The sequence below is a fragment of the Scylla paramamosain genome, chromosome 14, assembly GCF_035594125.1.
Source record: "Scylla paramamosain isolate STU-SP2022 chromosome 14, ASM3559412v1, whole genome shotgun sequence".
In the NCBI taxonomy this organism is placed as follows: Eukaryota; Metazoa; Arthropoda; class Malacostraca; order Decapoda; family Portunidae; genus Scylla; species Scylla paramamosain.
The window spans coordinates 21,807,869-21,835,412 of NC_087164.1; the positions used below are offsets into that span (position 1 = coordinate 21,807,869).

Here is a 27,544-nt window from a genome sequence, read left to right on the forward strand (position 1 = left end):
TTTCTTTCTTTAAGTATTGTTTATTTTCCTCCCATTCTTCCCTTTCCACATTGCTGACTTCCTTCCTTCCTTCTTTCCTTTTAAGTAACTTTGATTTTTCCTTTTCTTCCGTCCTTTTACGTAGTGTTGATTTCCTTTCTTTCCCTCTACTTAAGTCTGGCCATAAGTGTTTTCTGAGTTTCCCATTTGCGTTACTTTACAGCCTTTCCTCTAGAGCAGTTCATTGGCCTGGAGGTACGAGGGGGGTGGGGCAGTATAAAGAAGAAAGAGAGAGAAAACATAGGGAGACAAGAGGGAGGGAAGGAGGAACAAAAGAACTAATAATACGATGGCCGGGGAGCTGGAGGAGGAGGAGGAGGAGGAGGGGAAAGAAGGATGACTCGTGGATAGGAGGGTGATAAGAATGACTAGTTGGAGGAAGGAGGAGTAAGAGGAAGAGGAAGAGGAGAGAGTGATTGCTGGTTAGGGAAAAGAAGGAGGAGGAGGAGGAGGTGTGGTTGTTAGAGGAAAGAAAAAGAAGGAATAGAAAAATAAGGGGTGAGAGAAAGGAAAGAGTAATTGGAGGTTTGGACTAAAGGAGGAAGAGAAGGAGACGTGCGTGTGTTATCTAGAGGGAGGAAAGAGGAAGGAAGGTGTTAAGTAGAGGAATAAAGAAAAGGAGCAAGAAGAAAAGTTTATTGAAGGCTTGAAAGAAAAAAAGAGGAAGATAAAGAGAAGACGTTGGAAAGGAAGAAGAAAAAGATGAGAAATAGAAGAAAAAAGAGATGGAAGAAATAATTGTAGGCTAGAGAAAAGGAGGAGAAGAAGTTATTACTCAGAAGAAGGGAAGAAGAGGGAAAAGATGACAAGTAGAAAGTAAATCGAAGGAAGAGAAAGAATTAACCACAAGAAAGGACAAGAGAAAGAAAATTAGTTGTCAGGAATAGGAAGTGAGGAAGAGAGGCAGGGAAGGCGAGAGGCGGCAACATAAGAAAGAACGCTCAGGTTGTTGTAGGAGGAAGTGAGGAAGAGTTATTGAACGCGAGAAGGAGTAGCAAAAGGAAGGGAGAGCCGATCATTAGTGGAATTCATGTTATTTGGGTCAAACGTAGCCAGCGGTCAATGATGGTGACGTACTGTGTTTGGCTCACGTGTGTTTGTGTTGAGGGAGTGGCGGGGCGGGGAGCGGCGAGGAGGCAAAAGACGACTTATTGGCAAAGGAAAGGTGCGCACGTGGTGGAGCATGTGAGTTGTGGGGACTCAATTAGGAAGCATGTCTTGAATCACTTTTGCGCCGTAACTCCACTACATTCAAAAAGCTTTAAGTATTTGAAGTTACATGGGTTTTCAAGAGTGTTTTCATGGCTCTAGTGACAGACTAACGAGATTTATACATTGTTAATAGGAAACACACTCTTGAGAACCTAGCTAATCATCTCTACGGCCTTTGAAAGTGGTCCTGTTGAGAGAAAGCAAAGCGTTTCTGAATACGGACCTAGAAAGGGCGGCTTCGTGGCAAATTGGTGTGAATACCGTCTTAGGAAGGCACTGGGGAGGACTAAGGGAGGCTCTGGTAACAAATGGAAGGTGTGCGCGTTGTGAAGCGAGTTATAAAGCTGCTTCTGGTGAGGTTGTTCTAAGAGGAAGAGAAGAGAGGAGCGTCTTTGGAAGAGACTGGGAAGGGCTAAGGGAGGCTCTGGTAATGAATGGAAGGTATGGGAGTTGTAAAGAAAATTATAATGCGGCTTCTGGTGAGGCTGTTTTAAGAGGAAGGGAAGTGAGGAGCGTCTTCTTAATGGAATACTGGATTAGGAAAATGTTTTATTATTAGTAGCAAAAATTTGTCCTTTTTAAATTAAAGTTTAGCAATATTGTGATGAAGTATTTGGATCCAGGTTATTGTTATTATCTTATTAAATTGTATACATGTGTTGTGGTCAATGAAACAGCAATCCATCTATCTGTTCTTGGTGTCTTTATCAGTCAGTTTGTCTGTCTATCTGTCTTCTTATCTACCTATCTGTCTCCATCTGGCTGTCCATTTATTTATCTATTTATCAACTAGAAGAAACCAAAGTGTAAACTGTGTAGGTATGTGTTTGCGTGTGTGTGTGTGTGTGTGTTGGAAGCAGTCAGCGGTTGAGGGACTGCATTTTACTCGTATGTAGCTGTAGATGGATGTGTGCGTGTCTGCAGTTTGGTAGTGGCAGTGTTGGCGGTGGTAGTGGCGGGGATCAGACGTGGGAGGCAGTGAGCGTGCGTGTGTGGCGTGGAGTGGAGGTGGAGTGGTCATGAGGGAGCTGTGTGGAGCGAAAAAAAGAAAAAAAAGTCAAGAGTGGATGGGTTGGGTCATGTAAGTCTGATGGTTGTGGAGGAAGATTGTGGGGTTGGCTACGTGTGTCTGGTAGGGTGTGTGTCTGGGGAGGGTGTGTGTCTGGAAAGGTGTGTGTCTGGGGAGGGTTTTTGGGTGAGTGGTGGGGGTAAGTTGCATGGGAAAGAGAGGCTAGAGGCGTATTTGCTTGTGGCATAACTCAGAGGAAACTAATAAAGATGCCGAGAATAGAATAAAGCTCTCTCTCTCTCTCTCTCTCTCTCTCTCTCTCTCTCTCTCTCTCCTCTCTCTCTCTCTCTCTCTCTCTCTCTCTCTCTCTCTCTCTCTCTCTCTCTCTCTCTCTCTCTCTCTCTCTCTCTCTACGACGTAGTTGGGATAAGTATTAGAATGATGTACGTATTATGTTATTTTTTTTTTTCCTGTATTGATCCCACGTAGAGGAGGGTGCGCTCTCTCTCTCTCTCTCTCTCTCTCTCTCTCTCTCTCTCTCCTCTCTCTCTCTCTCTCTCTCTCTCTCTCTCTCTCTCTCTCTCTCTCTCTCTCTCTCTCTCTCTAAGGCAGTTTGTCGCTCTTGCTGTCATTCGCAGCTTCCCTTCCTTGCGGCTCATTCTTCCATGATTTCTGTTGGCGGAGTCGTAATGCTGTCAGGGACCTTCTCTTTCCCCCTTCCTCCTCTTCCTCCTTTTCCTCCTCCTCCTCCTCCTCCTCCTCCTCCTCCTCCTCCTCCTCCTGTTTTCTCCCCTCCTCCTTCAGTTTTTATTAGTTTTCTTACTTTTCATAACATTCTCCTCATTCCGCGTTCCTTCCTTCATTGTTCCTCTTCCTCTTCCTCTTCCTCTTCCTCTTCCTCTTCCTCCTCTCCTCTCCATCTTCCTTCTCGTTTTCTCTTCCCCCTCTTCCTCCTCTTGCTCCTCACATTCTCTTTTTGTTTTTTTTATATTTTTTTCCTTTCATTTTGTTGTGATTCTTCTCTTTCTCTTGTTTCCTCTTGTTTTTTTTTCTCTCACTGGTCTTTTCTTAATATCTCTCAGTTTTCTTCCTTCCCTTCCTTCTCCTCCTCTTCTTCTTTGCCCTCCTCTTCTTTTCTCCTAAATTTTGCTTTAGTTTCCTGTTTTATCTCTCTTGTTTTAGCTTTTATAATTCTTGTCGTGCTGCTGCTGATGATAATGATGCCCCTCCTCCTCCTCCTCCTCTTCCTCCTCCCCCTCCTTTTATTTTATTAGTTTCGACGTTAATCATTGTAATTCTCCTCCTCCTCCTACTCCTCCTCTTTCTTCTTTCATTTTATCAGTTTTTGTCTTTAACCATGGCGACTCTGCTCCTCCTCCTCCTCCTCCTCCTCCTCCTCCATTTGCACCATTCCCCGGAGCAGCTGTTGTCTTGCTGTTCTCCCGTCAGCTGTTGTCTTGTATCCTTTCATCTTCACCAATGTTCACAAGGTATGAGGAGTCCCCGCGCCAGGCTTTGATCGCTTACAGTCCTCACATCAAAGGGTATCGGTGGCGCTTCACTCCCTCGGCCTTGACACGGTTTGGTTTGGGTGGATGAGTATTGTATGTTTGTGGGTCATGCGTTGAGGGATTCTGACGCCTTCGTGTGTACTGTACTCTACGCTACGCTGCTAGGATTGATTTGGTTGTAGAATTTATTTTACGTGTGTGTGTGTGTGTGTGTGTGTGTGTGTGTGTGTGTGTGTGTGTGTGTGTCTGTGTGTGTATCTGTGTGTTGTTTTTTTTCTTAACGCCGTTTCTTGTTTTTGTTGGTTGTTGTGGTGCTCCTGTTGTAGAATTTGTGATTATTGTAGTAGTGCTTTTGTATAATTTATGTACGTGTGTTAGTTTGTGTTTCTCCTTGACCGTCCCCCTTCTTGTTTTTTTCTTTATTATTGCAGCTTCTCTTTCCTAATTCTACTTTAATTACGTACTGGGAAGATCGTCCAAGGCGGAAAATCATAAATAGAAATAAAACTAAATAAAGGAAAGTATAGATAGATAAGTAGATAAAAACTAAAGTCAATAGATTAAAGGTTAGAAGCCTGTCCTTAATATCGTTCCCAAGAAAAGAAATATGTACAAGACCCGAGAGAAAAAGGCAGTGTAATTTCAGAGGTGTCTTGATACGTGTCAATTGTCGGTGGTGTTAGATTCATAGCTATATATTTCTTTTGTCTTGTGTTCACCTCGTCTGTCTTTCTCTCTGTCACGGTATCTCCATATCAGTGTTAGGACTTCTCTCACCTTTTCCTTCTATAGACCAGTTATTTTCTTACCTTCCCTCACGTCTTCCATATTTTTTTATTAGGCCCTCCTCACTTCTACTTCTCATTCCACCCTGCCAGACGTTTGTTCGTGTTCACGCCATTTATTCCGTGTGTTTCTGCGTCACGACATGGTCTTTATTACAACTTTCATTATCCTTCATTCTGTCCTACTAAACATTTACTTGTGTTCACTCCAGGTACATTTGTTTCTCTCTCACGACAATTCCAGGTTTTTGGTGGGACTTCTCTCATATTTCCTTCCATCCTTTATGATATTTTATTGTATTAATTCCAACATTTCCAGGTAACTACTACGACTTGCTTTACTCGTCATTCCATCTTATCGGATATTTTATTAACTGCATATTTTTCTTCACAGCTTTGTATATATGTAGACTTCCCTCACACTTCATTTCAGACTGTTACACGTTATTATTATTGTATTTATTTCACGTCGTAGTATCTTCATGTCTATACTGGCACTTCTTTCATCCTTCATTCTATCCTACCATCCATTTTCCTTGCATTATCACTATTTTTGTCACACCTCCATTTCTACATTATCAAAGCTTCCCTTACAGCTCATTGAGACTCATATCATACAAACCCTATATTTCTCCATCATACCTCAGTTCCTATTATCGTACCCTGCCTCACACCTCGCGCCATGCTGCCAGACACATTACATTCCCAAGAGACACCCACGGATCACGCACCAGCGGCCTCCTACCTCACCCAACACCTCTCCCCATCCACCCACAAAAGGCCAACGCCCTCTCGCACCCACGACTAAAAAGAGTCCCCACCAAAATAACACCAATTATGAGCGATTCGTATCAGCCCTGCACCAGCTGTCGATGTGGCCCAGCTTCGACCAGCCCCATCTGTCGATACCTCCATTTGGCTCGAGTGGTTTTCGTCCTCGCTTCACTGCTCAATCTTGTAAATCAATACCCACCTTCAGGACGCCGTGTTCCTTGCCTTTCCCGTGAAACCTCCTCTGGGATGAATATGAGGGACGCTGCCTGACGTGGATAAGACGAAGGAGGAGGGACAGGAGGGGCAGGAGTGGGAAGCTTGCTCAGGGAATGAAAAATATGCCTGTATTTGAAAAGGAGGAGAAGAGGTATTGGAAAAGAAAAAGAGGATGAGGAGAAGGAGACGGAGAAGGAGGAAGAGGTGGAGGAGGACTGGGAAGGAGCGAAACGACGAGAATTAAAAGGAATGAGAGGAAAAAGATGTCAAAAATACATGAACACTAGGAGAAAGTGGAGGAGGAAGATAAAGATGAAGAGAAGGAAAAGGAAAAAACAAGACGAGGAGAAAGAAAGAAACAAGGCGAGGGGGCGGAGGATAAATATGAAGAGGAGGAGGAGAAAGAGGAGAATAGAAAAAAAAACAAGAGGAGAAGCAGGCGGAGGCGGAGGAGGATAAGGCTGAATAGAGGGGCGAGGAAATAGAGGAGAAGGTGAAGGAGGAAGAGATGGGAGGAAACAAAGTTAGAGAAGAGAACAGTCAGAATTTAAGCTCCATCGTAAACTTAAACAGACGCCCCTGAGCCACACTACCGCCCCTGCCGCTTACTTCTCAAGGTTACAGCCAAGACGCCCTACCATGCCATTCCTCTTCCTCTTCCTCATACCTGCTATCATCGCTGGCCTTGTTCTTATCGCAGACCTCGCCATGTTGTTACTCCTCCTCCTCCTCCTTGTTGTTGTTGTTGTTGTTGTTGTTGTTGTTGTTGTTGTTGTTGTTGTTGTTGTTGCTGTTCTTCTTCTTCTTTTTCTTCTCCTTTTTCTTCTTTTTCTTCTTCTTCTTCTTCTTCTTCTTCTTCTTCTTCTTCTTCTTCTTCTTCTTCTTTTTCGTGGTCGTCATGCTCATTCTCTTTTTCGTCTTCAACTTCCTAATACCACTTACCTTCTTGATTGTCGTCGTCACCGCCACTCTCGTCTTCCTTGTCATCTGCACCTCCCTTCCTCTCCCCCTCCGTCTTCGTCATCATCACTATTTTTATCGCTGTCGTTAACACCATCCTCCTCCTCCTCCTCCTCGTCCCTCTCCTCCTCCTTCGCTGTTGGGTCGTCGGGTCGGGCATAAGTCGGACAGCCAGCGCGCACCCAACTAAATTTATCTCCCGAGAAGCATCTAAACTTTTGAATGTGATTTTTATGAAAAGTTAGATTGGAGGACCGCCGGAGTTTTTCCCCGTGAAGAGGAAGGCGAAGGAAAGAAATCGAAGTATTAAGTGTAATGAGAATTCTGTCGAGTTTCTCTTTGGAATATAATCACGAATACCAAAGGCTGTGGATGGAATGGAAAGGTGATGAAGACTCTTGAAATTTGAGGTTAACGATCGTAATGCTGAGTGGAAGTAATTTTCATGCATCTCCGGTTTTGGATAATCCTTTTTTACTTTTCTTTAGGAGTGGCACCTCAGTGGGCTTTTTTTTTCTTCTTTTTATTTTCTGTTGCCCTTGAAAGCCGAATAGAAGTGGTTTTCATGCACCTCCAATTCAGGATAATCGCTTTTGCCTTTTTGCTTTAAGGAATGGCATCTCAGAGGGCTTTTTTTCTTCCTTTGTGTTGCTCTAGGCCACTCCCCCTCTTGCATAAAAGAAATCTCTCTTAGAACTCTTTCTTGAGGTTATGGGTTTTTTTTTTTTTTACAAAAGACTGCGTACGATAACCAAAGAGCAACAAACATTTGAGTCTTTTTGTGAACATTTGGGAATTATTTTCTTTTTTTTTTTTAGTCTTTATTTGGAAAGTTATTCTATCCAGCTACATGAGATTGAACGATCGAAGGTCTCTTGTTAGGAAGTTATGTTGTTTCGTTAGATTTAGTTTTAAAATGTACCTTCAGATGTGTATTAAAATAAGTACAGACGTTTTAATGTTCAACGCAATTGTTCTCTTATATACAGGATCAGTTTTACTTCCAACACCTTGATTCTCGTATCAAATTCCTTTATTCCTTTTTAACCACAAAATATCTCACTTCTAACTACATAATTTTAATAATGAACTCAATAACTCTCCTTCAAGCACAATGTATTTCAAATTAAACACCGAAAGTCCTCAACAAACCCCATTACACATGTCCAGCCACTCACATATTTTCCCTGTGTTTTTAGTCGTCACGGTGAAGGTGGCACCCTGGACGGCCGCTTGTTATCGCCAAAAACATATAATCACGCTAAGATGGGATTTCCTTTGGCGTCACGGCGGTGCAAGAGGAAGGAGAAGCACACACGCGAGGCAGCTCAGGCCCGCAGGGAGGAGGACGCGGAGAGGAGATGGGGCTGAAAGACCGAGAGGAGAGACGCGGCTGGATAAGAGAGAGAGGGTGAAGCTGGAAAAGGGGGTGAAATATAAGGGCAGAAGGTCACCAGGTAGACTGAAAGAGATGAAAGGAGCCCTTATTGGAGAACAGGAAGATGAAAGACGAAAAGAAAGATTTGAAACATAAAAAAAAAAGAGGAGGAGGACAAGGATGAGAGATGAAGGAGGCGAGATAAAAGAACTAGAGGGAATAAAGAAAAAAAACGAAAAAGGTTGAAAAGTAAAAGGAGAAGGAGGTAACTGAAAAGAATTAAAACATAAGAATGAAGACAAGGAGAGATTTAAAGGAAAAGAAGAAAGAGGAGGAGGAGGAAGAGTTAGAGGAGGGCAGGTAATAGGATGAAGAATTTCTCGATGGAGCAGGAAAACTGAAAGGCTTGGAACAAAATGGAACGACTATACAACCTCGAGAAGAGTACCGGGAGGAGGAGGAGGAGGAAGAAGAAGAAGAAGAAGAAGAAGAAGAGGACGGCGACGAGGAGGAGGTGAAGGAGATGGAGGGAGGGAAGGAGGCCAGAGTTAAGTGGATGGAGGAAAGACTGGAAGAGCGAGAGAGAGAGAGAGAGAGAGAGGCATTCACTATTTCATTCTGGAGGGACGAAAAAAGGGAGGAGGAGGGATATAGAGTACAAAACAAATAGTAGACCAGTTAGTGTTTGCAACGTGGGATGACTTTTCAGATTTATTCCTGAATACTTAAACGCACCGGCCTCATTAAAACTGTTTTTCAAAGGCCATATAGGTGATTAGTTGGGATCTCATAGATGTCTTTTTTTCCCCCACTGATGATGCAGAATGCTCTAAATTATCTCTGGAATCATGGAAACACTCTTGAAAACTACAGTAATTCCTACCAAAGCCTGTTAAAAATAGTCAAGGCTTGGTACTGAATCGTTTAAGAGTATTGTCTAAACTTTTATTCAAGGATTTTACCAGTTAATCCTACTAGTGTGTATATTACTTCTTAATCACCTCTGTACGTTGTGTGCCATCTTTTACATCGCTTAAGACTCCAAGGAGGTTTTTACTGTTAAGTTTAGAGGACAGAAAACGTTGACACTTACTACCATTGTCACGTGTATAATTCCTTCTTCCTTTACGTACCTCGCTAACAATGCTGGCACGATTGGTTTAATATCCTTCCCTACCATTCATTCTGTCGCTTATTCATTTTGACCGCCTAAATTTAGAAGCCCCGTTCCTCAATACACCCGAAGACACTGCTTGAAATCACGATCAGTAACCTTATTGGAACTGCTCTCTCATCCTCCGACACTTACGCATCTGGGAGTCTCAACACCATCTTGCACGGGTATCAAAGTATTATCACCTACGTCGCTGCTAACTTCGTCCCATTCTGCTGTTAAGTCATTTGTCCCTCCTCCTTGGGTACCATAACTTTTCCCTTGTTAGGAGGAAGAGTAAAAATAAGTAGATGCAGAAGGAGGAAGAGGGGAGGAAGAATGGCAGCTTAATGAAGAAGGAGGAGGAGGAGGAGGGGGAGGAGGAGTGGCAACTTGATGAAGGGGTAGGAGGAGGAAGAGGAGAAGATTGTCAGGAGGAGGAAGGGTAGGTGGATATAGTAGTAGTTGTAGAAGTAGAAGAAAGAGGAGGAGGAGGGGGAGGAGGAGGAGAAGGAGGAGAAGCAGAGAGATAGAGGAAGGGGAAGGGGAAGTTACAAGTAGCTGGAGAAGGTGCTGGGGTGAGGGGGAGAACCTCTGCTACTTCACCTGCTGGAGTAGCATAAGTAGGTCACGTCTTACCTGCCCTCTAGTGACTAATACATTGCCCCCTCTCTCCTACCCCCTCCCACCTCCTTCTCCCTCCCACCTTTTCCCTCACACCTCTCCTATTCCTCACCCTGTTACTCCCTCACAGCTACCCCTTCTCTCACTAACACCCTCCCTCACACTCTTCTTTACCCTGCTACGCCCTCACCCCTTGCCTCTCCCTCACACTACCGCACCCTTCCCCTCCTTTCCATGGCTCTCCTTCATTATATCTCCCTCTCCCATTTCCTTCCTTCTTTCTCCTCTTCCTTAACTCCTTCAGGCGCCTCTTTTTCAACATTCCTCCTTGTATAACCTCGACAAGCGACGAGGTTGATGTAATTGTTGGTCTTAAAAAGTATTCTTCACTGCTTGCCGTGTTGAGTTGGAGAGAGGTCTGGAAGTCTGATAGAACACACGCACAGACTCTCACAACCTCTCATTCCCTCTTATTCCTACTACTATTATTATTCTTTCACATCAGTATCTTATTTCCTTCCCCTTGTCGTTCGTTACCTTCGTCCTTGTATCCTTCCATCTTAGGTCCATATTCTGAAGCGCGTCTCCCCGGCCCTCCACTAGTTTCAATAGGCTCTAGTTGTTGCACGGTTTTTTAAGGTCGTTTTTACGATCCTAGTGACATGTGAACAATATTTCTTCATTATTAACCGGAGGAACACTCTCGAGAACCAGGCTAATCATCTCTGTGGCCTTGGAAAATAGTGGTGGGGAAGAACAGAGCGTTTCAGAATATGGCCCTTTGTATTTCCTCAAATCAACGTGTCCTAGTCTTATCCCTGCTAACTTAACCCTCCTCTTGTCACCCTCCAGTCAGTTCTTGTCACCCTATCCCGTTCCTCAATGTCTTATCCTCTCGCTACCTGTTATTATCACCCTCATGTTCCCTCCCCCCTGCCTAGCCATCCCGCTCCCCGTCTCCTTCCTGCCTTCATCACACAACTCCCTGATCGCGTTCGTAATAAGAGTGCAATTTTACTTCATTGCTCCTAATCATCCATGCAGCTCATAACTCATCCCTCGCCCCTACCACTCAATCTTGCCTCCCCGTGCTCGTGACTGTGTCCTCTTCCCAGACTTCTCTACGTCAACACCTCCTCCTCACACTCCCTCCTCCGTCACAGCCACTCAGTACCTCCACCTTAATGTTACAAGGACGGGGCCATCCACTTTATTGCTGGATTCGCACACAATTGCCTTAAGGTAGATAGACTAGAGGGCTTATTCTTGACTACCACCTTCGTAATAGGGTCTAGTGAATTATCAGGAGTTTTAAGGGTGTTTTGATGATTCTAAGGGTACTATAGCTGCGTCATTAATTGGAAAAAAAAAAAAAAACTCGTAATAAGTTGGCCCGAAGTCTTAGAAAGTGTTGATGGCGTTTCAAGACACGGGCCCGTAGACTTGAAAAGGATATCACACAGTAATGGACTCCCTCCCGTGTGTCCTTTCTAGGCTGTCTGATTGGACGATACTATATAATGTTGTATCTACTGAAGAAAACACTCGTGCAAACACAATAGGATCTACACGAGGAGACTTTCTTCTTCTTCTTCTTCTTCTTCTTTTTGCGTCTGTAAAGGAAACTTATAAAAAAAACCTCAATCACAGTGCCTCCCTACAAAAAAAAATAAATAAATAAATAAAGTAAAAAAAAATAAAGAAAGAAAGAAAAGAGAACCACATTAAAGGGAACTCGAAAGCCTCTTAGGAGACAACCTTTCAAGTTAGTAACCCTTAAAGTGACTCGCCAGGTCGATTCCAAGACCACTCACTCGATCAAACAAGACGGGAAGACGCGGCCCTCCCAGACGAGCCAATACTCTGGTCCCACAACACCATGGAAGGCAAGGGAATTGAATAAGAAGGGACACGCTATGGAAGGAACAACCAGGAGTATAAGAGTAAGTTAGTTCATTTGCAGGATTATATGAAGAAATACACTATGAAAGAAGCATCCAGTAATGGGAGTAAGACATTATATTTGTGGAACTCTGTGCATTATCTATATTTATGATGGGAGAAGGGAGAATTACGAGGAGGTTAGGAGAAGAAGGATTAAACTAAAAGAACAAGATCGAGAAGTAATAGATAAACATATATAAGTGAATAAATAAATGAATAAGTATGTAAATATAATGAAAAAGGAAGAAACAGAGCAGAGAAAGAAGCAAATCCAGAAAAAAGCAGTGTGGACGTAAAAAAGTAGGAGGAGGAGGAGGAGGAGGAGGAGGGGGCGGGAGAAAGAAGAGCTTTAGAAGGGAGAATGAGTGGAAACTAAAAGAAAAAGAGAAGGAAGTGAACTTAAGAAGGAGGCAAAGCAACACGAAGGAGAAACAGCAGAGGGACGAGACTTTACCGTAATGACCTGGCGGCCTCGACATGGCGGCGGGTCAGGCCAGCCAGACTCGCAAATACTTCCCCGCACGCATCTCTCCTTGCTTTTTTTTATTTTTTTATTTATTTATTATTATTGTTATTGTTGCTGTTATTGTTGTTGTTGTTGTTGTTGTTGTTGTTGTTGTTGTTGTTGTTGTTGTTGCTGCTGCTGCTGCTGCTGCTGCTGGTGGTGTTGTTGTTGTTGTTGTTGTTAGTGGAGTTGTTATTACTAGTGTTATTTTTATTATTATTATTATCGTTATTATTGTTGTTATTGTTGTTATTTTTTCTTTCTTCTTCTTATTGTTATTATTATTATTATTATCATTATTATTATTATTATTATTATTATTATTATTATTATCATCATTATTATTATCATTATCATTGTTGTTGTTGTTGTTGTTGTTGTTAACAATAGTAGTCGTAATAGCTGTTGTTATTGTTGTTATTGTAGCAGTAGTAATTTTATTATCATAGTTGCTGGTGGTGTTGTTTTCATTATCATCATTATTGGCACGGGCACACAAAAGCACTACACTTTATACAGATATTGCTTGTATATCTCATGTAATATATTAAGTAACAAAAAACTCATAAATACACGTTTCATGAAGCTTTATAGAAATATCTAAAATTAACAGCAACATGAGGATTGATATCACAGTGAAAAATATTTACATGATACCAAATTAGTTCAACATATATAAGCGAAACTGGTCTACGTAGGGAGTCACGCGGCTCTTTGTTGTGGCAGCTGCCGTATGCGTGTCTTTAAGGTGAAAAATAAACATATAAAAGTGTCATTATGTAAGTAATGATCTGGTGTGCGTGTGTTTGGCTGTGCGTGTCTACGTGTGTCCGTGGGTTGACTTGTTCCTGTGCTTGTGGGTATGCGCTCTCTCTCTCTCTCTCTCTCTCTCTCTCTCTCTCTCTCTCTCTCTCTCTCTCTCGATTACCAAGCAAAATTTTATGCCAGACAAATATAACTTGTTTACTCTGCAAATATTCTCCTGTGTTCCCCGCCAGAGGATGCCTTGCTCTCCGGGGGAAAGAATGTGAGAACTCTATATTTTAACTCGCCGTAATGATGACCTAAATTTATTGAGCTGAGTGAACGTTCCTGTCTGATTGGATTCTCAGACTAACGGGGATAAAGGCTGCGTTTCGTTTCCTGTTGTAGGGAAGATTATATAGACGGGGCCGGCGGAAAGGAAATTGTCTGATTTGTAGCAGAGATTTTTTTTCAGTGACTTGTGTGATGTATGGAGCAGATGTGTTTTGTTTTAGACACTGATTTCTGTCTCTTCTTCCTTCCAGATTACACCTTCTTTGACCGTGCCTTTGGTGAACTCTCTCAACATTACCTGCAGCTGAAGACTCGCGCCCAAGCAGAGCTCGTCGCTTCCTCGTCAAGAAGTGGCCAGCCGGGGCCTCAGTGGCACTCCAGGCGAGCCGAGACCCAGGCAGACAGCAGTGCGCCTCAGGGTTCACAGGTATTCCGAAGTAGACTCTCAAAATCCGACAGTAATAAGAAATACCCTGAATCCCTGAGCGAGGAGTACCGTCCGTCCCGCTCGGCGCCAGCAAGGGTCATCAGAGGGCGGCGAGTGATCACAGAGAGTCCCGCCACTCCTCAAGGAAGTCCTGCACAGCACAAAAAGGCATCTGGGAAAAAGTGTCTTGTGAGCCACAAGAAGCCGCGTCCAGCTTCCCTCGGGCCTGGTGTGAACAAGCAGGCAGGCAGTGAGCAGGCCCCGCCCCTCCCCATCAAAAGGACCACTTGGGATCTAAACGGGACACTCTCAGAGGAACTTAACAAGCTAAGTGAAGACAAAGATCCTGCAGCTCCTCAAATAAGTGATAAAGATTCCTCTGAAAAGCCGCTTGAAAGAGAGAACAATCTTTGGGGCTTCGTGAAAACCAATCTTTTAGCTGAGGGTGCCGCGGGTACTGCCTCTCCGGTCCCAGAGAGCTCGGGAGTCCCTGGTGTAAGAGGCGGCAAGGTGCAGCCCAGCCACAACAGCTCCCGCCTACAGGATATACTGTACGGGAGGGCTAATGAGTCGCCACGTGCATCCCCAGCCAGCCAGCAGCAGCAGCAGCAGCAGCAGCGAGCCCACAGCCCCGGCGTAAGTGTCGGGGGCGGCATGACATCCACCAAGCACATGTCACTCCTGGAACGCAAGAAGAAGCAATGGGAGGAGGAGAGAGGTAAGAGATAGATGTGACTTGGTTGAGTCTTGTAACTGTAATGATGCCAGGATTCTCTCTCTCTCTCTCTCTCTCTCTCTCTCTCTCTCTCTCTCTCTCTCTCTCTCTCTCTCTCTCTCTCTCTCTCTCTCTCTCTCTCTCTCTCTCTCTCTCTCTCTCTAAATAACAGCTTTTCACCACAAATGAGGAAATAAAGTGAGGAATTCAGTAATTTTCCGTGACGCCGTGAACAAGTAAGCGCCTCGTGCAAGCTATAAAGTTTATTTGCCACACACTTGAACACCTCATTTGTTTACACGGTCGAAACTTTTCCTCGTAACTTGAGCGTTTTTAATTCCCTTAGATAAACAGGCCGTGAGCTTGAATTTAATCCGGCAGTTTGTTCGCACTGCCCTGGGAAATTGTATTAGTATTTAAGATAAACACACACACACACACACACACACCCACACACAGAGAGAGAGAGCACCACCACTACCACCACCACCACTACTAAGGAATGTATTAATCCCCCGAGATAATTACCGACCAAGACTGAGCAAGATTCGAACGTGAGGAAGATTCGCTTTTTATCTGTTAGTCAAGGCGTCTATTCCCCTCACACACACACACACACACACACACCTAACTTAGCAACGTTGAGGTTATACAAAGGACTGGTGAAAGAAAATAACTAAGGACAGCAAGGATTTCACACGCCGCGTTATCCAAAACACGCGAACCTCCGAGACCCTTATTTTTGAAAAGGTCTCACCCCTCATTAGACAAATTTTCAAAGATCACATTTAATTAATCACATTTTAAAGTTCTTATTCCATTGATTATACAGATATTTTGTTAAATTGCCACTAGATTCATGAAAACACTCTTGGAAACCCTAACTTCACTATACTCTGTTACAATTAGTAGTAGTTAAGGCGCTGAAACGTTTGTGGTAAGTCGCCGGAGCGTTTGAGAATGCGGTCCCGGCATCCCTGAGCTACAAGAGCCATTAGGAGGGTGAAGGGAAAGATATGTCATACGTATCGCTAAGTTTATTAAGAGAATTCTTTGGAGAAATTTTCTGCCATCGTAAATTGTTCTCCTTGAGTAGTTAATGGTTCTGCTTGTTTTCATTACATGCCAGGGAATGTTTTTTTTTCTTTTTCTTCTTTTCTTTTCTTTTCCTCCCGCTATCAAGATTAAAGAAATATACCAGAGCTTTTTTATACACATTGTTATCCGGAAGTAATTACACTGTACTGTAAATTAGATAATGTTTTTGCTACCATTATGTGATTAATTTTGATGCATGGCGACCACACTTAAAGAGAGGTGGTGTTTGATAGGCCACACTTATATAGACGTTTGTGGAAGTGGTGGTGCGTGGGGGTGATGTAGGTCAGGTCGCCACGGTCATTTTTAAGCAAGGTTGGGCAGAGGCCAGGGTCGTTCATTATGCAGACGGTGCAGGAGGGATGAGGTGAGCGTGGGGGGTGCTCCTTCCTGACCGCCACGACCCACTTCCTTCATTGTTGACGTTCGATTGCATTAACTTGACGTAGTAAGGACCTAACTATATTATCGAAGTGTTCCATTAAGGACTGTTGTGTCAGGCCCATAAAAAGAGTAGAGACTTTTGTCAGCTCGAGTTGGACGTGTTAGTAGTGTAGTGTGTACATTGTGTCTCAGCGGGCGGTGGTATCGACTCATGTCACGTGGCTGCATATTGGAGTAACAATCGGCTTGAACCTGGTGACCGAACTGGCAGCTTGAATAATATATAAGGGTTGAGTGATGCCTCTCCGAGCCTCCCTTCATCTGGCCTGGTAGGAATTCACACGTCACAGTGCGTTGAACCACCACACAAGGGTCCGTGTGTGACGTCAAGGGAGGTCCGTAGGAGATGGTGATACCTTTGCCTGTTGTGACCCAAGCATGTTAAGAGGGACTGCAGTCTTGTGCTGGTCTGAAACTATGGTCCGTATTCTTACGTAAACGTTTCATCTCGCTACGTAGACAACTTTTAACAGGCTCTAGTGGAAGTTTTTAGAAGTTTTCAAAGGTTTTCATGATTCTAGGGGTAGGTAAACAAGGATTCTGCATCATCAATATGAAAACAATTAAAACAACACGAATAATCACATCTGAGGTCTTTGAAAGTAATACTGATGAAAAAAGAAAGCGTTTGAAATAAGATTACATATTAATAAACCCACTGCCTGCACAGAAAGTCTTATCACTAATTCACAAACTGGCAGGGGTGATTGTTATCTACAGATCGAAGGAAAGAGGAAAGATTTGCGCGATATTTTAACATCTGAGCATTGGTGGAGAGCCGCTGCATTCTTCCAGACAATTATGCGTGCCTGTCTACACATATCCGCACGGCCACTGCTACTCGAGGTGGAAGGAATGGGAGCAAGTGAGGAGCAGCCACGTTCTGACCTGTGTGCCACCGAGGAATGTAGACCGTAGACGTTAAATGTTATGCTGTAGACGAGTAGGTAGTTCTAAAAAAAAAGAAGAAATAGTTCTCTTAATATAGACCTTAATGTTATCTTGCTATAGACGAGTAGTGATAAAAAAAAAGTCTGGTTCTCTTACCGTCAAGATGGAAAATATGACTTAGTGATTGTGACATAAGAGCTGAGTCAGTGAGACACCAACACGTGGATGTGAGACTGTTACTACTCTGAAATAGATGTAAAAATCAGGCCGATATAGTTAAAGTTCTCAATGTGGTAGTGAATTAGCAAAATCTTGTGGTGTGTAGGACAGAAGCATAGTGTGCATGAGTTTGTCATCGCCGGAACTGGACAAATAATGACTTTATCAAGTAGAATATGCTTTAGTGTGAGAGGAAAACGCAGTCATTGGCCGTATGAAAGTTTAAGAATTTACTCATTTATTCACTACGCAATTTATCCATCCACTTTCGTATGATACATTTACTTGCACCAGCTTCCATCGTTGCTGTAATATTTTCCAGAGATTTTTCTGCTGATTGTTTGTTTCATCACCATCATCATATGCAACAAACAGTCATGTGGTATGAATATGTATTATGAAAACGTATTTATATTCTCAGTTCTCATCGTAACTTCTCTGCCGCGCGGCCTTCATCAGCAATTAGTGTCAGTGTAAGTTCTCATAATGCTGAGATATTGCAGGGCATTCAGAGACGCGGCAAGTGTCAGGTGGTCGTCGTGTGTGCCGTGACGTCCCTCGCGCTCCCACATGACTGTTAATTAACCCGGAGGACGACAGTGCCGCCGTCAGGTGCCACACGTTGAACATTCCTGGAGCGACGTTGTGTCTATTCCTGTGCTGAATTCCGCTGAGTCTGCAGCGCATTAGTCCAACTTGTCGCGACTCACGGCCCGTATTTTGAAACGTTTTGCTCCCTCATAAGATATATTTTCAAAAGCAGCGAAGGTTATTACCGGGTTCTTACAGGTGTTTTCCCATTGGGGATACGGAATCAGTGTTAAAGCACAATTATATTTAAGAACGCATTTGAAAATCGCCCCTTAACCCCAAAACCTTCACAAAAACTTGCTGAAAGCAGTGAAGACGCTGAAAGATCTGAAGAAACGGTCTCAGCGTAGTGAATCAAGTGCGGCGAATCAGCGGTAGAGTTTCATATTAGTTGACCGTGACGATGAAACGTTCCAGCGTCTTGCAGCGCAGTGCGATACGCGGAAAGCTACCGGTGTGTATTACTAAAGATTCATTTCCTATAAACATGATACGTGGCAAGCTGAGTCATAAAGATGGACGAATGATCACCGCACGCCAGCCCCAGTACATATGCAGGGGTCGGGCCTGGTCACTCGTGGTGGGTAGCTGCCTGGATTACCTAACACTCCTTCCCTAACCAACACCTGCACGGGGCACGCGATATAACATGTTGTAAATCGTCGCGGCTGACTCGTGGTGCGCAGTACTGGAGGTTTGTGGTGGCAGTAGTGAGGGGGAGGAGGTGTCCCGGTGTGAGTGGTGGGTTGAGTGACCTGCCTGCCAATCGTTACTCTCACGTGGGCTGGTGACTAGCTTCCGTGCTGCCTTCTGAATACAAGTCGTGGTTGTTTCGGTTGTTTTACCCTGTGACAATTGAATTCAAGAGATAATCAAGGACCTGTCTCAACCTGCACTGCCTCGACACCCAACACATATGGGTGTTTTATATTAGGCGTGCACAGGAGCGACTGTTGTCCTTTATCCTGACCTTGTCCTCTGTGAAGTGTCAAGGACCTCAACTGAATGATTCCTTTTACCTAGACCTCAAGTAATGCGTCTCTGGTTCACGTCGATATTCATGTCATGGTCAGTTTGGTATTTGCTTAGTAATATTGTATCGGAAGCTCCCGAGGCGATCAGTAAGCATTATGGGGCGAGGCTGTATGAAGCGAGAGAAGAATATAAGAACCTAAGAAAATGAAGAAAGGTGCAAGAAGCCGCCTTGCCAATACGTAGCAGTCCCCACCTGTCATCATTATCTATAAATCCATGTAATCTTTTAAAGCACTAACAACCCAATTACTGACTGTATTCGATTATAAAACATCAAAATATGAGGGAAAAAAGTATCAGATTATACGTAGTGAACCTTCTCCTTTCCACTGACAACCTGCAGGAAACAAGCCACCCTACTATTTCCCGTATCAGTGGTAAGATTTATAAGTAAGATTCTTGAGGGGAGTTGTTTTAGTAATGTGCGTTAGAAGTTTGTTTTGAGAGGTCGCCACCGCCCACCGCAGAGGTATCCGTCACTCCCCAACCAAACTTCTCTAGAGTCTCACGTCTAATGATACACACAAACCTAACATTTCCCGCGGTATTCAACATAATTTCATCTCTTTGCTGGTGTTATATTTAGAGCTGCATCGATCCGCCGAGTGTTTTCCTGTGAAGACTGTGAATTATGAGGCATCACGTGATTGCGCTTCATGGATAGATTGCAGGATGTTCGGTAATAAATAACATTCACCAAACTGTTCAGCGCTGATTCTCGTATTAAGTTGTACGGGTCGCGGTAATTACATGCATGAAGGCGGGGTATTAACGAAGCGTGTTTTCCCTCGTGTGCTAATTGCCCGCGCTGGTGACGTCATCAGCACCTCCGCGCCTTTCATGTGGGCTCTCCTCGTTACTTGCATTTCTTTCGTATTTGATATTTTTACAGTTGTGTTATTTGGTAATTATAAAAGCCCGTACTCACAGCCGAATTCCAGACTAATATATGTATATTTATTTGGTAATTAGAAAAACTTACACTCTCTTAACTAAATTCAAAGGTGATATTTTTATGCTTATTGCGTTAAGCCAGAACCTTACACTTCGTACTCACCTCCAGAAGTAAGATTATTTTTCTTGTTTAAAATTTCCTTGGTTTATAGAAAGGTTTTGCGAAGTACATTGTCAAAACTAACATCTTTACATTTTCATTTATTTGGTTATTAGACAAGTTTGGACTCTCAAGTCAAAATGAAAACTAACGTTATTTTAGATTTGCATTTACTTTACCCTAAAACAAGAGATTCGTCTAGTTCCCTCGAATTCAAAACTGAAATCTCTACTTCATATCGATATTTATTTGGAGCCAGAAAAGTTTGCATTAAATTAATCACAGAAATAAGATTCTTCTCATTAAATTAGATTTATATTTACTGTTTTGGAAAGCCGCTTGTCATCTTTCCCGGCCCTCCATCACCTTCCTCCCTTCCTCCCTCCCTGCCTCCCTCCCTCCCTCCCTCCCTCCCTCCCTCCCTCCCTCCCTTCTTTTCTTCCATTTCCTTTTTCGTCCCATTTTCTTCCTTTCCTTCACTTTTTTTTTTACCACCCCTATCTCTTTCCACCCATGCATCCTTCTCTCTCTTCCTTTCCTTTCCTCCCTTTTCGTTTCCTTCCCTTCCCTTCCCTTGCTCCCTCCCACCCTCCTTTAAGCCCACCTCCCTTGCAGCACCGAGGAAAAACACACATCCAACACTAATTATTCACGGGTTCTTGTTTCCCTTTGATCTCTCACTGCAATAATCGTCTCCGTCACCCTGGAAGACTATCACAGGCACTCCACGCCTCGCGCCGGCCTGGTGGGTGCCAAGTGCCGCCAGCCGGGGAGGGGTCAGTGGCCTCGGCTACCTTCCATTACCTCACATTGTACCGTCACCCCTTCTTTGTCAATAGTGAGACTGAGAATAGCGATGCCGCCCACCTAGACCCTTAATGAGGTAATGAGGGGGGTGGGTGGGTGGATGGTGGAGAGAGATGGGGGGAGGGAGAGAGAGAAGATTACCACAAGAAAAACAAGGGAAAAGGTCGATAAAGAGAAAAGATAAGAGGGAAGAATTAAAAAGAGGGAAGAGAAAAATGAAAAATAAGGAGGATGAAGACAAATAAGAGAAAAGTAAGTAAAGTGAAAAGAAATGGAGGAAAAAAACTAGAGGGAGAGAGAGAGAGAAGAGGAAAGAAGAAAAAGCGAAGAGGAAAATGAGATATAAAAGGAGAAATGAAGAAATGTGAAAAAATAAAAGAAAAAACCTAGAAAAAGAGAGAGAGAGAGAGAGAGAGAGAGAGAGAGAGAGAGAGAGAGAGAGAGAGAGAGAGCTCAGTAGGACCCTCGCTACGTACTAGTGTGTGCGTGGGTGGACCAAATCTTTAAGAGCTGCAACAAAGGACTCCCACATCCGTCCCCCGCCTGCCCAGCCTCCCTCTCTCCGCTCCAGGGTGGTGCGGGTGGTAGACAAAGCCGTGTTACCTGTTGTTGATGAGACTTGGGGGCGCTCGTGTCACTTCTCTCCCTTCAAACATGGCGTGATTCCCTCTTTGTTCCTCTGTCTTGCCTCTGTTACGTACTTAATTACTTTATTTCTGTTTTTTTCTTAAGCTTTCTCTTGATTTTTCTTTTTCCTTTTCTCTCGTTTTATTTTATTTTTTTTCTTCTCTTGAAACTTGTGAATTTTGGTTGCTGTTTCTCTTTCTGGTCTCTGTTACTTACTTTATTCCTGTTTTCTTGACTTTTTGGTCTTCTTTTTCCCTCTTGCTTGCTCTTTACACTCTTCATTTTTCTCTGTCTTCTTTACCCTCGACTTTTATGTTCTTTTCCGCTCTTGTTGTATTAATCTTTTCCCTCACTTCTTCATTTTTTTCTCTTGTTTCCTCATATATTTTTCTTTTTGTCTGTTCCCTTTCTTCTCCCACTCATTTTTTTTTCCTACACTTCTTTTCTCTTTGTTTCCCTCCTTCTCTAATTATACTTTTCCTCTACCTTCTCTTTTCGCTTCATTATTTAACTTTTCTCCTTCACTGTATCCTCTTTTTCCTTCAATTCCTCTTTCTGTTTTCCCTCTCCCTTTTCCTTGCGTGTTGTATTCCTTTTTTTGATCATCAGTGTCTTATTTCCTTCATCTTTCTCTTCTCCTTTCATCTTCAGACACACTGTTAGTCTTTCTCCATGACTTCTTTATCATGATGTGTTTGTCTTCTTGCTCCTCCTCCACCTCCTCCTTTTTATCATATTTCCCTTGCCTTACTTCACGTCTCTCCCATTCACTTTTACTCGACTTTCCTCCCTCTTTATTTCTCTCTCTCTCTCTCTCTCTCTCTCTCTCTCTCTCTCTCTCTCTCTCTCTCTCTCTCTCTCTCTCTCTCTCTCTCTCTCTCTCTCTCTCTCTCGCACTATATCACCTCTTCATCTCCGCCTTTTATTTTCCCTCCTTCATCATTATTTCCCACTTCTCACATTGTTGGTGTTTCTCTTCATTTCCCCGGCAGTGAATCTGAATGAAGAATGAAAGTGTTGAACCAACCTCCTCTTTTTCTTCTGGCTATCTTTGTTCATTACTCCTGAAAGCAGCACAGGAGGTGTCGTAAACCTGCATTAAAACTCCTTCTCTTTCCTCCTTTTGTAGTAAGCTTGTTGCTGGAGTTACGAGCTAGACTAAGGAGGAGCAAGAGCAGGTAGGGAGGAGGTAGTAGTGGCGGCAGGACATGGAATAGAGGAGGGGCGGGCAGTAGGGAGGTGAGCAAAGTATACCTCAGGCAAACACCAGTAATCTTCGCCTCGCTGTATTACTCGCCAGCCATAAACATCAGGTATAATTATAGCGGCCCACTCTGCACCTTTATTATCGAGAGGCGAAATTCCCTACCTTGGAAATGAGCGGCGGGAGGCGGGGAGGAGGGGGGCTCCATTGTGAAGGCGACGAGGACAGCGGGAGGGTTGAGTTGAATGAGGAGAAAGGAAGGGACGGAAGAACAAGATAGGATAGGACAGGAAAGAGAAGGAAGGGACTGAGGACAAGATAGGAGGAAGAAGGAATGAATGAAGGAAAAAAGCAAGACCAAGCAAGGATTGTCAGCGCGATATTAAGACACAAAGAGAAAGGAAGGAAAGGAGACACAGGGAAGAACAGAGCGATAAGAAGGAAGGAGAGAAGGAAGGACAGGATAAGACAGACACAATAAGGAAGGATGAAGGTGTGTTGCCTGGCCGTGTGGTGGGTGTGAGGCGCGCCGGTTGAGGCAGTGAGGCTGAGGGTAATGGTGATGACGGAGAGCATGTCGAGGGCTTGAGGGCTTAAAGGCTTACCGAGGCGTGTGAGGCTGAGGATGTAAAGTAGAGGTGTTCTGGAGTCTTGAGTGGCGGGCAGTGTTTGCAGGTAGGCTTACTATTACTTACCTGTATTCGTACCACTCACACACACACACACATACACACACACACAGGGAAGAATAGAACGATAAGGAAGGAAGTAGGAAAAGAAGAACAGGACACACACACTTCCCACCTCCTCTCTCTCTCTCTCTCTCTCTTACACACGACAGAACTCAGTGTACCCAATGCTCATCTGTTTAGCACCCAAACTCACCACACACACGTACAACTGTCTCTTAACACACACACAAACACACACACACACACACACAACACACACATACACAGCTGAACACTCCAGTTATATCCCAGACTCGTGGCGGACTCAGACCAAGTGTTGTATAATTCACGCCGTGATGTAATGCGCTTCGTGTGTACTACGTGTCCCTAGTGTAACTTTCCTCATTCGCTGTGGGTATAAAGTTACCTGGTGCACGTGCATTGGTGGTGGTGGTGGTGGTGGTGGTGGTGGTGGTAGTGGTGGTGGTAGTGGTCATGCAAGCAGTAATGGTGTGTTTCTTTGTGTCTGGTGGTCATTGTTGTCATCATCATCATCATCATCATCATCATCATCATCGTCATCATCATTGCCCTCGTCGTTATTGTCATTATCATCATTATTTTCATTACAATTCTGCTTTGATGTTTGTTTTATGATTATTTTTTTGTTATTTTTTTCCTTGTTTTTTTTTTTACGTGTTCTTTCCTTTTCCATTTTTTCTTTTTCGTTCTTTACTTGTTTTCCATTTTCTTAACTTACTTGTTCTTCTTTCTTTAGTTACTTCCTTTTTATCCTTTTCTCTCCTCTTCCTTGTTCTTTTATTTCCTGTTCTAGTTATTCTTCGGTTTATTGTTCTTGTTTCTTTCTTTCCTCCTCCTCCTCCTCCTCCTCCTCCTCCTCCTCCTCCTACTACTACTACTACTACTACTACTACTACTACTACTACTACTCCTTTTCCTCCTCCTTCTCTTTCCAATACTATCACCAAATGGACCTTCACGAGTCACGGAGGGTGTTGGTGGCGATGGTGGTGGTGACAGTGGTAGTGGTGGTGGTGGTAGTGATGGTGGTGGTGATGGTGGTGGTGTCTGGATCTCATTCTGGAAGGCAAGAAGTGGAAGGTCGATAGCAAGACACGAAGGCTGAGAAGGAGTGTAATCTTCCTCCTCCTCCTCCTCCTCCTCCTCCTCCTCCTACGCTATTCATTCTCGTCTTTCTTCCCACGCTCATCGTCCGTCTTTCTTTGCGTTACCTTGCTCTTATTGTTGTTGTTGTTGTTGTTGTTGTTGGTGGTGGTGGTGGTGGTGGTGGTGGTGGTGGTGGTGGTGTGCTTTCCTCTTTGTTCTTGTTTGCGTTTTCCTCCTCCTCCTCCTCCTCCTCCTCCTCCTTGTTATCCTCCTCCTCTCCCTCCTCCTCCTACTCCTACTCCCCGTCTTCCTTATTCTTCTTCTTCTTTTTCCTCTTCTTCTTTTTCCTCTTCTTCTTTTTCATCGTCGTCGTCGTCTTACTCTTCGTCTTCTTCTTCTTCTTCTTTTTGCTCTTCTTGTTCTTGTTCTTCTTTATCTCCTCCTCCTCCTTCTCCACCACCACCACCACCACCACCACGCCTCCAAGCACCGCGCCATTAGTTCTTAGTGCTGACTGCCTCCTGTTTAACGCCCTGCCTATGATTCTTTCTCTCCTCCGCGCCTTCCGCACCTCCTTCCCCGCCCTAATTGGAGTCACGCCTCGTCCTCCTCCCGCCATCCTTGTGTCATTTATCACAGTTTTAATTTCCTGAGTTTTCTTTTGTGTGTATATCTTGATTGCGTTTCTTTCCTGTTCTGGCCTTCGATGTACAGTTTACACGATCATCAGTTTCTTTTTTATTTTTTTGTTTTCTTTTTTTCTGTTTTGTTTTAAAGTTTTGGGTTCATCTTTTTTTTTTTTCTTGGTTCACGTTAACGAATCTCAGTGTCATGTCCGCCTCGTTTGTTCCTGTCTTTCTTTCTCTCTCTTTTCTTTTATTTTTTTCTTTTATTCTTCCTTTCCTCCTTCCTTCTTTTCTTCTTTTCTTCTTTCCTTCCCTTCTCCAGCCCTTTTTCTTTCCTTATTGTTCTTTCTTTTCTTCCTTCCTTCCTTCCTTCCTTCCTTCCTTCTTCCTTCCTTCCTTCCTTATTTCCCTTTTGTCTTCCTTTCCTCCCTGTTGTCGTTCTTTCCTTCTTTACTTTTATCTTTCCCTTTATTTCCTTCTTACCTTCCCTCCCTCTCTCATTTATTCCGTTCCCTCCTTCCTTCTTCCCTTCTATCCTTCCTTCTTTTCCTACCTTACTGCTCCTGATCTCCTTCCTTTCTCCATTCCTTCCTTCCCTCCCATCTTCCTTCCCTCTTTCACTTAGATCCCTAACTCTCCTCCTCTCTTCTCTGCACCCCACATCCTTTCCTTGCTCTTGTCAGACACCAGAGTCCTGACATACACCTCTGCATGAACTCTTAGTACCTTACTTCCTCACACTGGTCTCTGTTTTGTCATCCAACACCAAGTTCCTCTGAATTCACAGTCGTCAGGAACCAAACAGTCCTCTGCACGAAGCTATAGTAGGAAGGAATACTTTCTATCTTTTCTTTCCACCTTCTCCAATATCTTCTCTAATATCAAGTCTGTCTCCCTTCTTCAGTTCTTCATTTTTTTTTTCATTTTGTTTTGCTTCAGAGTTTTTGTTTATTTATTTTTTTTCACGTTAACGAATCTCAGTTCTCATCTTTCCTTTTGTTTCTTTTCTTACTTTTTTTTTTTAAGCTTTTATCCTCCCTTCCCTCCTTAGTTATCCACACGTTTCCCACTGCCGGCAGCAAACGCTGGCACGCAGAGACGCCGTGGCAGGGTTTGGTTCTTCAAGGATGGTTTCAGCTCCAGTAAAATATCGACTTTGCCCTCTCTCTATTCGTCAGCGCCTCTCATCCGGCCTCTAGACACTGCCATGCCATCTGTTTCTCGCCCCAGTAGATAAATACGAGTACCTGTAAGAAAGAGAGAGAGAGAGAGAGAGAGAGAGAGAGAGAGAGAGAGAGAGAGAGAGAGAGAGAGAGAGGAGGGGGATGCAGGTGCTTGTGTTAGAGTTCTGCTAAGTCCCACTTTTACTTTTCGAGAGAGTTAGAGTTATCTCAACGTCCTATTCCTGACTCAAAGTTTATTGCCCCACTCTTCGTGTCTGCTCGGCTTCCCTTCCTCGCACCGCCTCGCCGTGTACTGTGTAGCTAAGCGGCGGCAGGGCATCTGGAGGCGATAGGCGGGAGGTCGTCACTTACGCTTAACTTCCGCGTCTCGTCATCGATTGTCAGACGGGGTCGCTCACCGCCTTCGTAATGCGAGACGCGACATTACCCTCATGATGGATGGACATGTGGCGCGCCCCTACCTCATTCAGAAACCGTAGCGCGGAAGGAGGGTCAGTGAAGGTAAACCATGTATTTGCCACGAGACGCCTTCCATCACGCGACTCCTTGTATCACGTGGTCTGCCTCCTGACACGCTTCCGCATACAGTCAGCTTAATAATTGCCTTCCTCACTCCTGACGAATGCATCACGAATGATTACCAGGATGAGTTCAGATTTCTGACACCATAAACTGCATTTTCTGGTTCTGGAAAGACGTATGGTGCTCGGTGATAAGATATTTAAATGGGTTAAAGGGCTCAGCAAGGAATGGTAATTTAGGTTCTTCTAGTCAGGGAACGAGTTGGAATTCGTAAGTATGGTCATAAGTTAGGCAATATCAGATTTAAAAGAAAAATGGTCATTGGTTCACAAATAGGACTATAGGGGAGTGAAATTTACTTAATAAATACTTGGTAAATGCAAAGACATTAGATGACTTCAAGAGGTGTTACATGAACAATGGATGACGATGGCAGGTGATAAGTCTTCAGTGATCAGGAGTTGCTTTGTATCGCCCTTTTTTTTTTTTTTTTTGCCAGTATCTTCCTTACATAAAAAAAAGTCAGATAAGTTAACTGTACTACATAATACTTGCACCAGAGATAAATAGAACGTAAATAACAGGCACTTCCCTGCACCCTTTATAGATTAGGGAAGGAGGATCATTGACCGCGGTCAGTCCAGGTGAAAAGAGCGGCTGGCGGCCAACAAGATTAAACCGTCGCGTCCTGCTGAAGGATTACTGTCTCTGTGGTGTGCAGCACAGAGGATGGCTGGTTTTGCAGAACTTCTAGCCTTCAAGTGTCTGGGGCTAATTTTCAAGAAGACTATGACAGTTTCGTAAAACACACACACACACACACACACACACACACAGAGAGAGAGAGAGAGAGAGAGAGAGAGAGAGAGAGAGAGAGAGAGAGAGAGAGAGAGAGAGAGAGAGAGAGAGAGAGAGAGATCTTTGAATAGGAAAATAAGTAAATCTTTCCAATGTCCAAAAAACTTTGTCACTATTTAAGACAAGTATCTCCATCCCTCCCTCCCTTCACCATCCCCATTTTCCTCCACTCATCACCACTTTAACATACTCCCTTTCCTCCCTTCTCTTCCCTGCACATAACCTCATTCCTTCCCATTTTCTCCCATCCCCTTTTCTTGGAATTCGTACCTTCCAGCGAATACCTTAACTCGGT

The 27,544-nt window shown here is 43.8% G+C and overlaps 1 protein-coding gene across 3 annotated transcripts in view; it reads left to right on the forward strand.

Annotated features, from left to right (window-relative positions):
• Positions 1-27,544, forward strand: part of LOC135107017 (serine/arginine repetitive matrix protein 1-like) — a 111,721-nt gene that overhangs the window by 65,041 nt on the left and 19,136 nt on the right. For 2 of the 3 annotated variants that reach the window (XM_064016579.1, XM_064016580.1), the window contains exon 2: positions 13,400-14,293. The exons of the other annotated variant lie outside the window; for it this stretch is intronic. In XM_064016579.1, the coding sequence (XP_063872649.1) occupies positions 13,400-14,293 (894 nt within the window). The remainder of the gene's footprint in view (positions 1-13,399; positions 14,294-27,544) is intronic. 3 annotated transcript variants of the gene reach the window in all.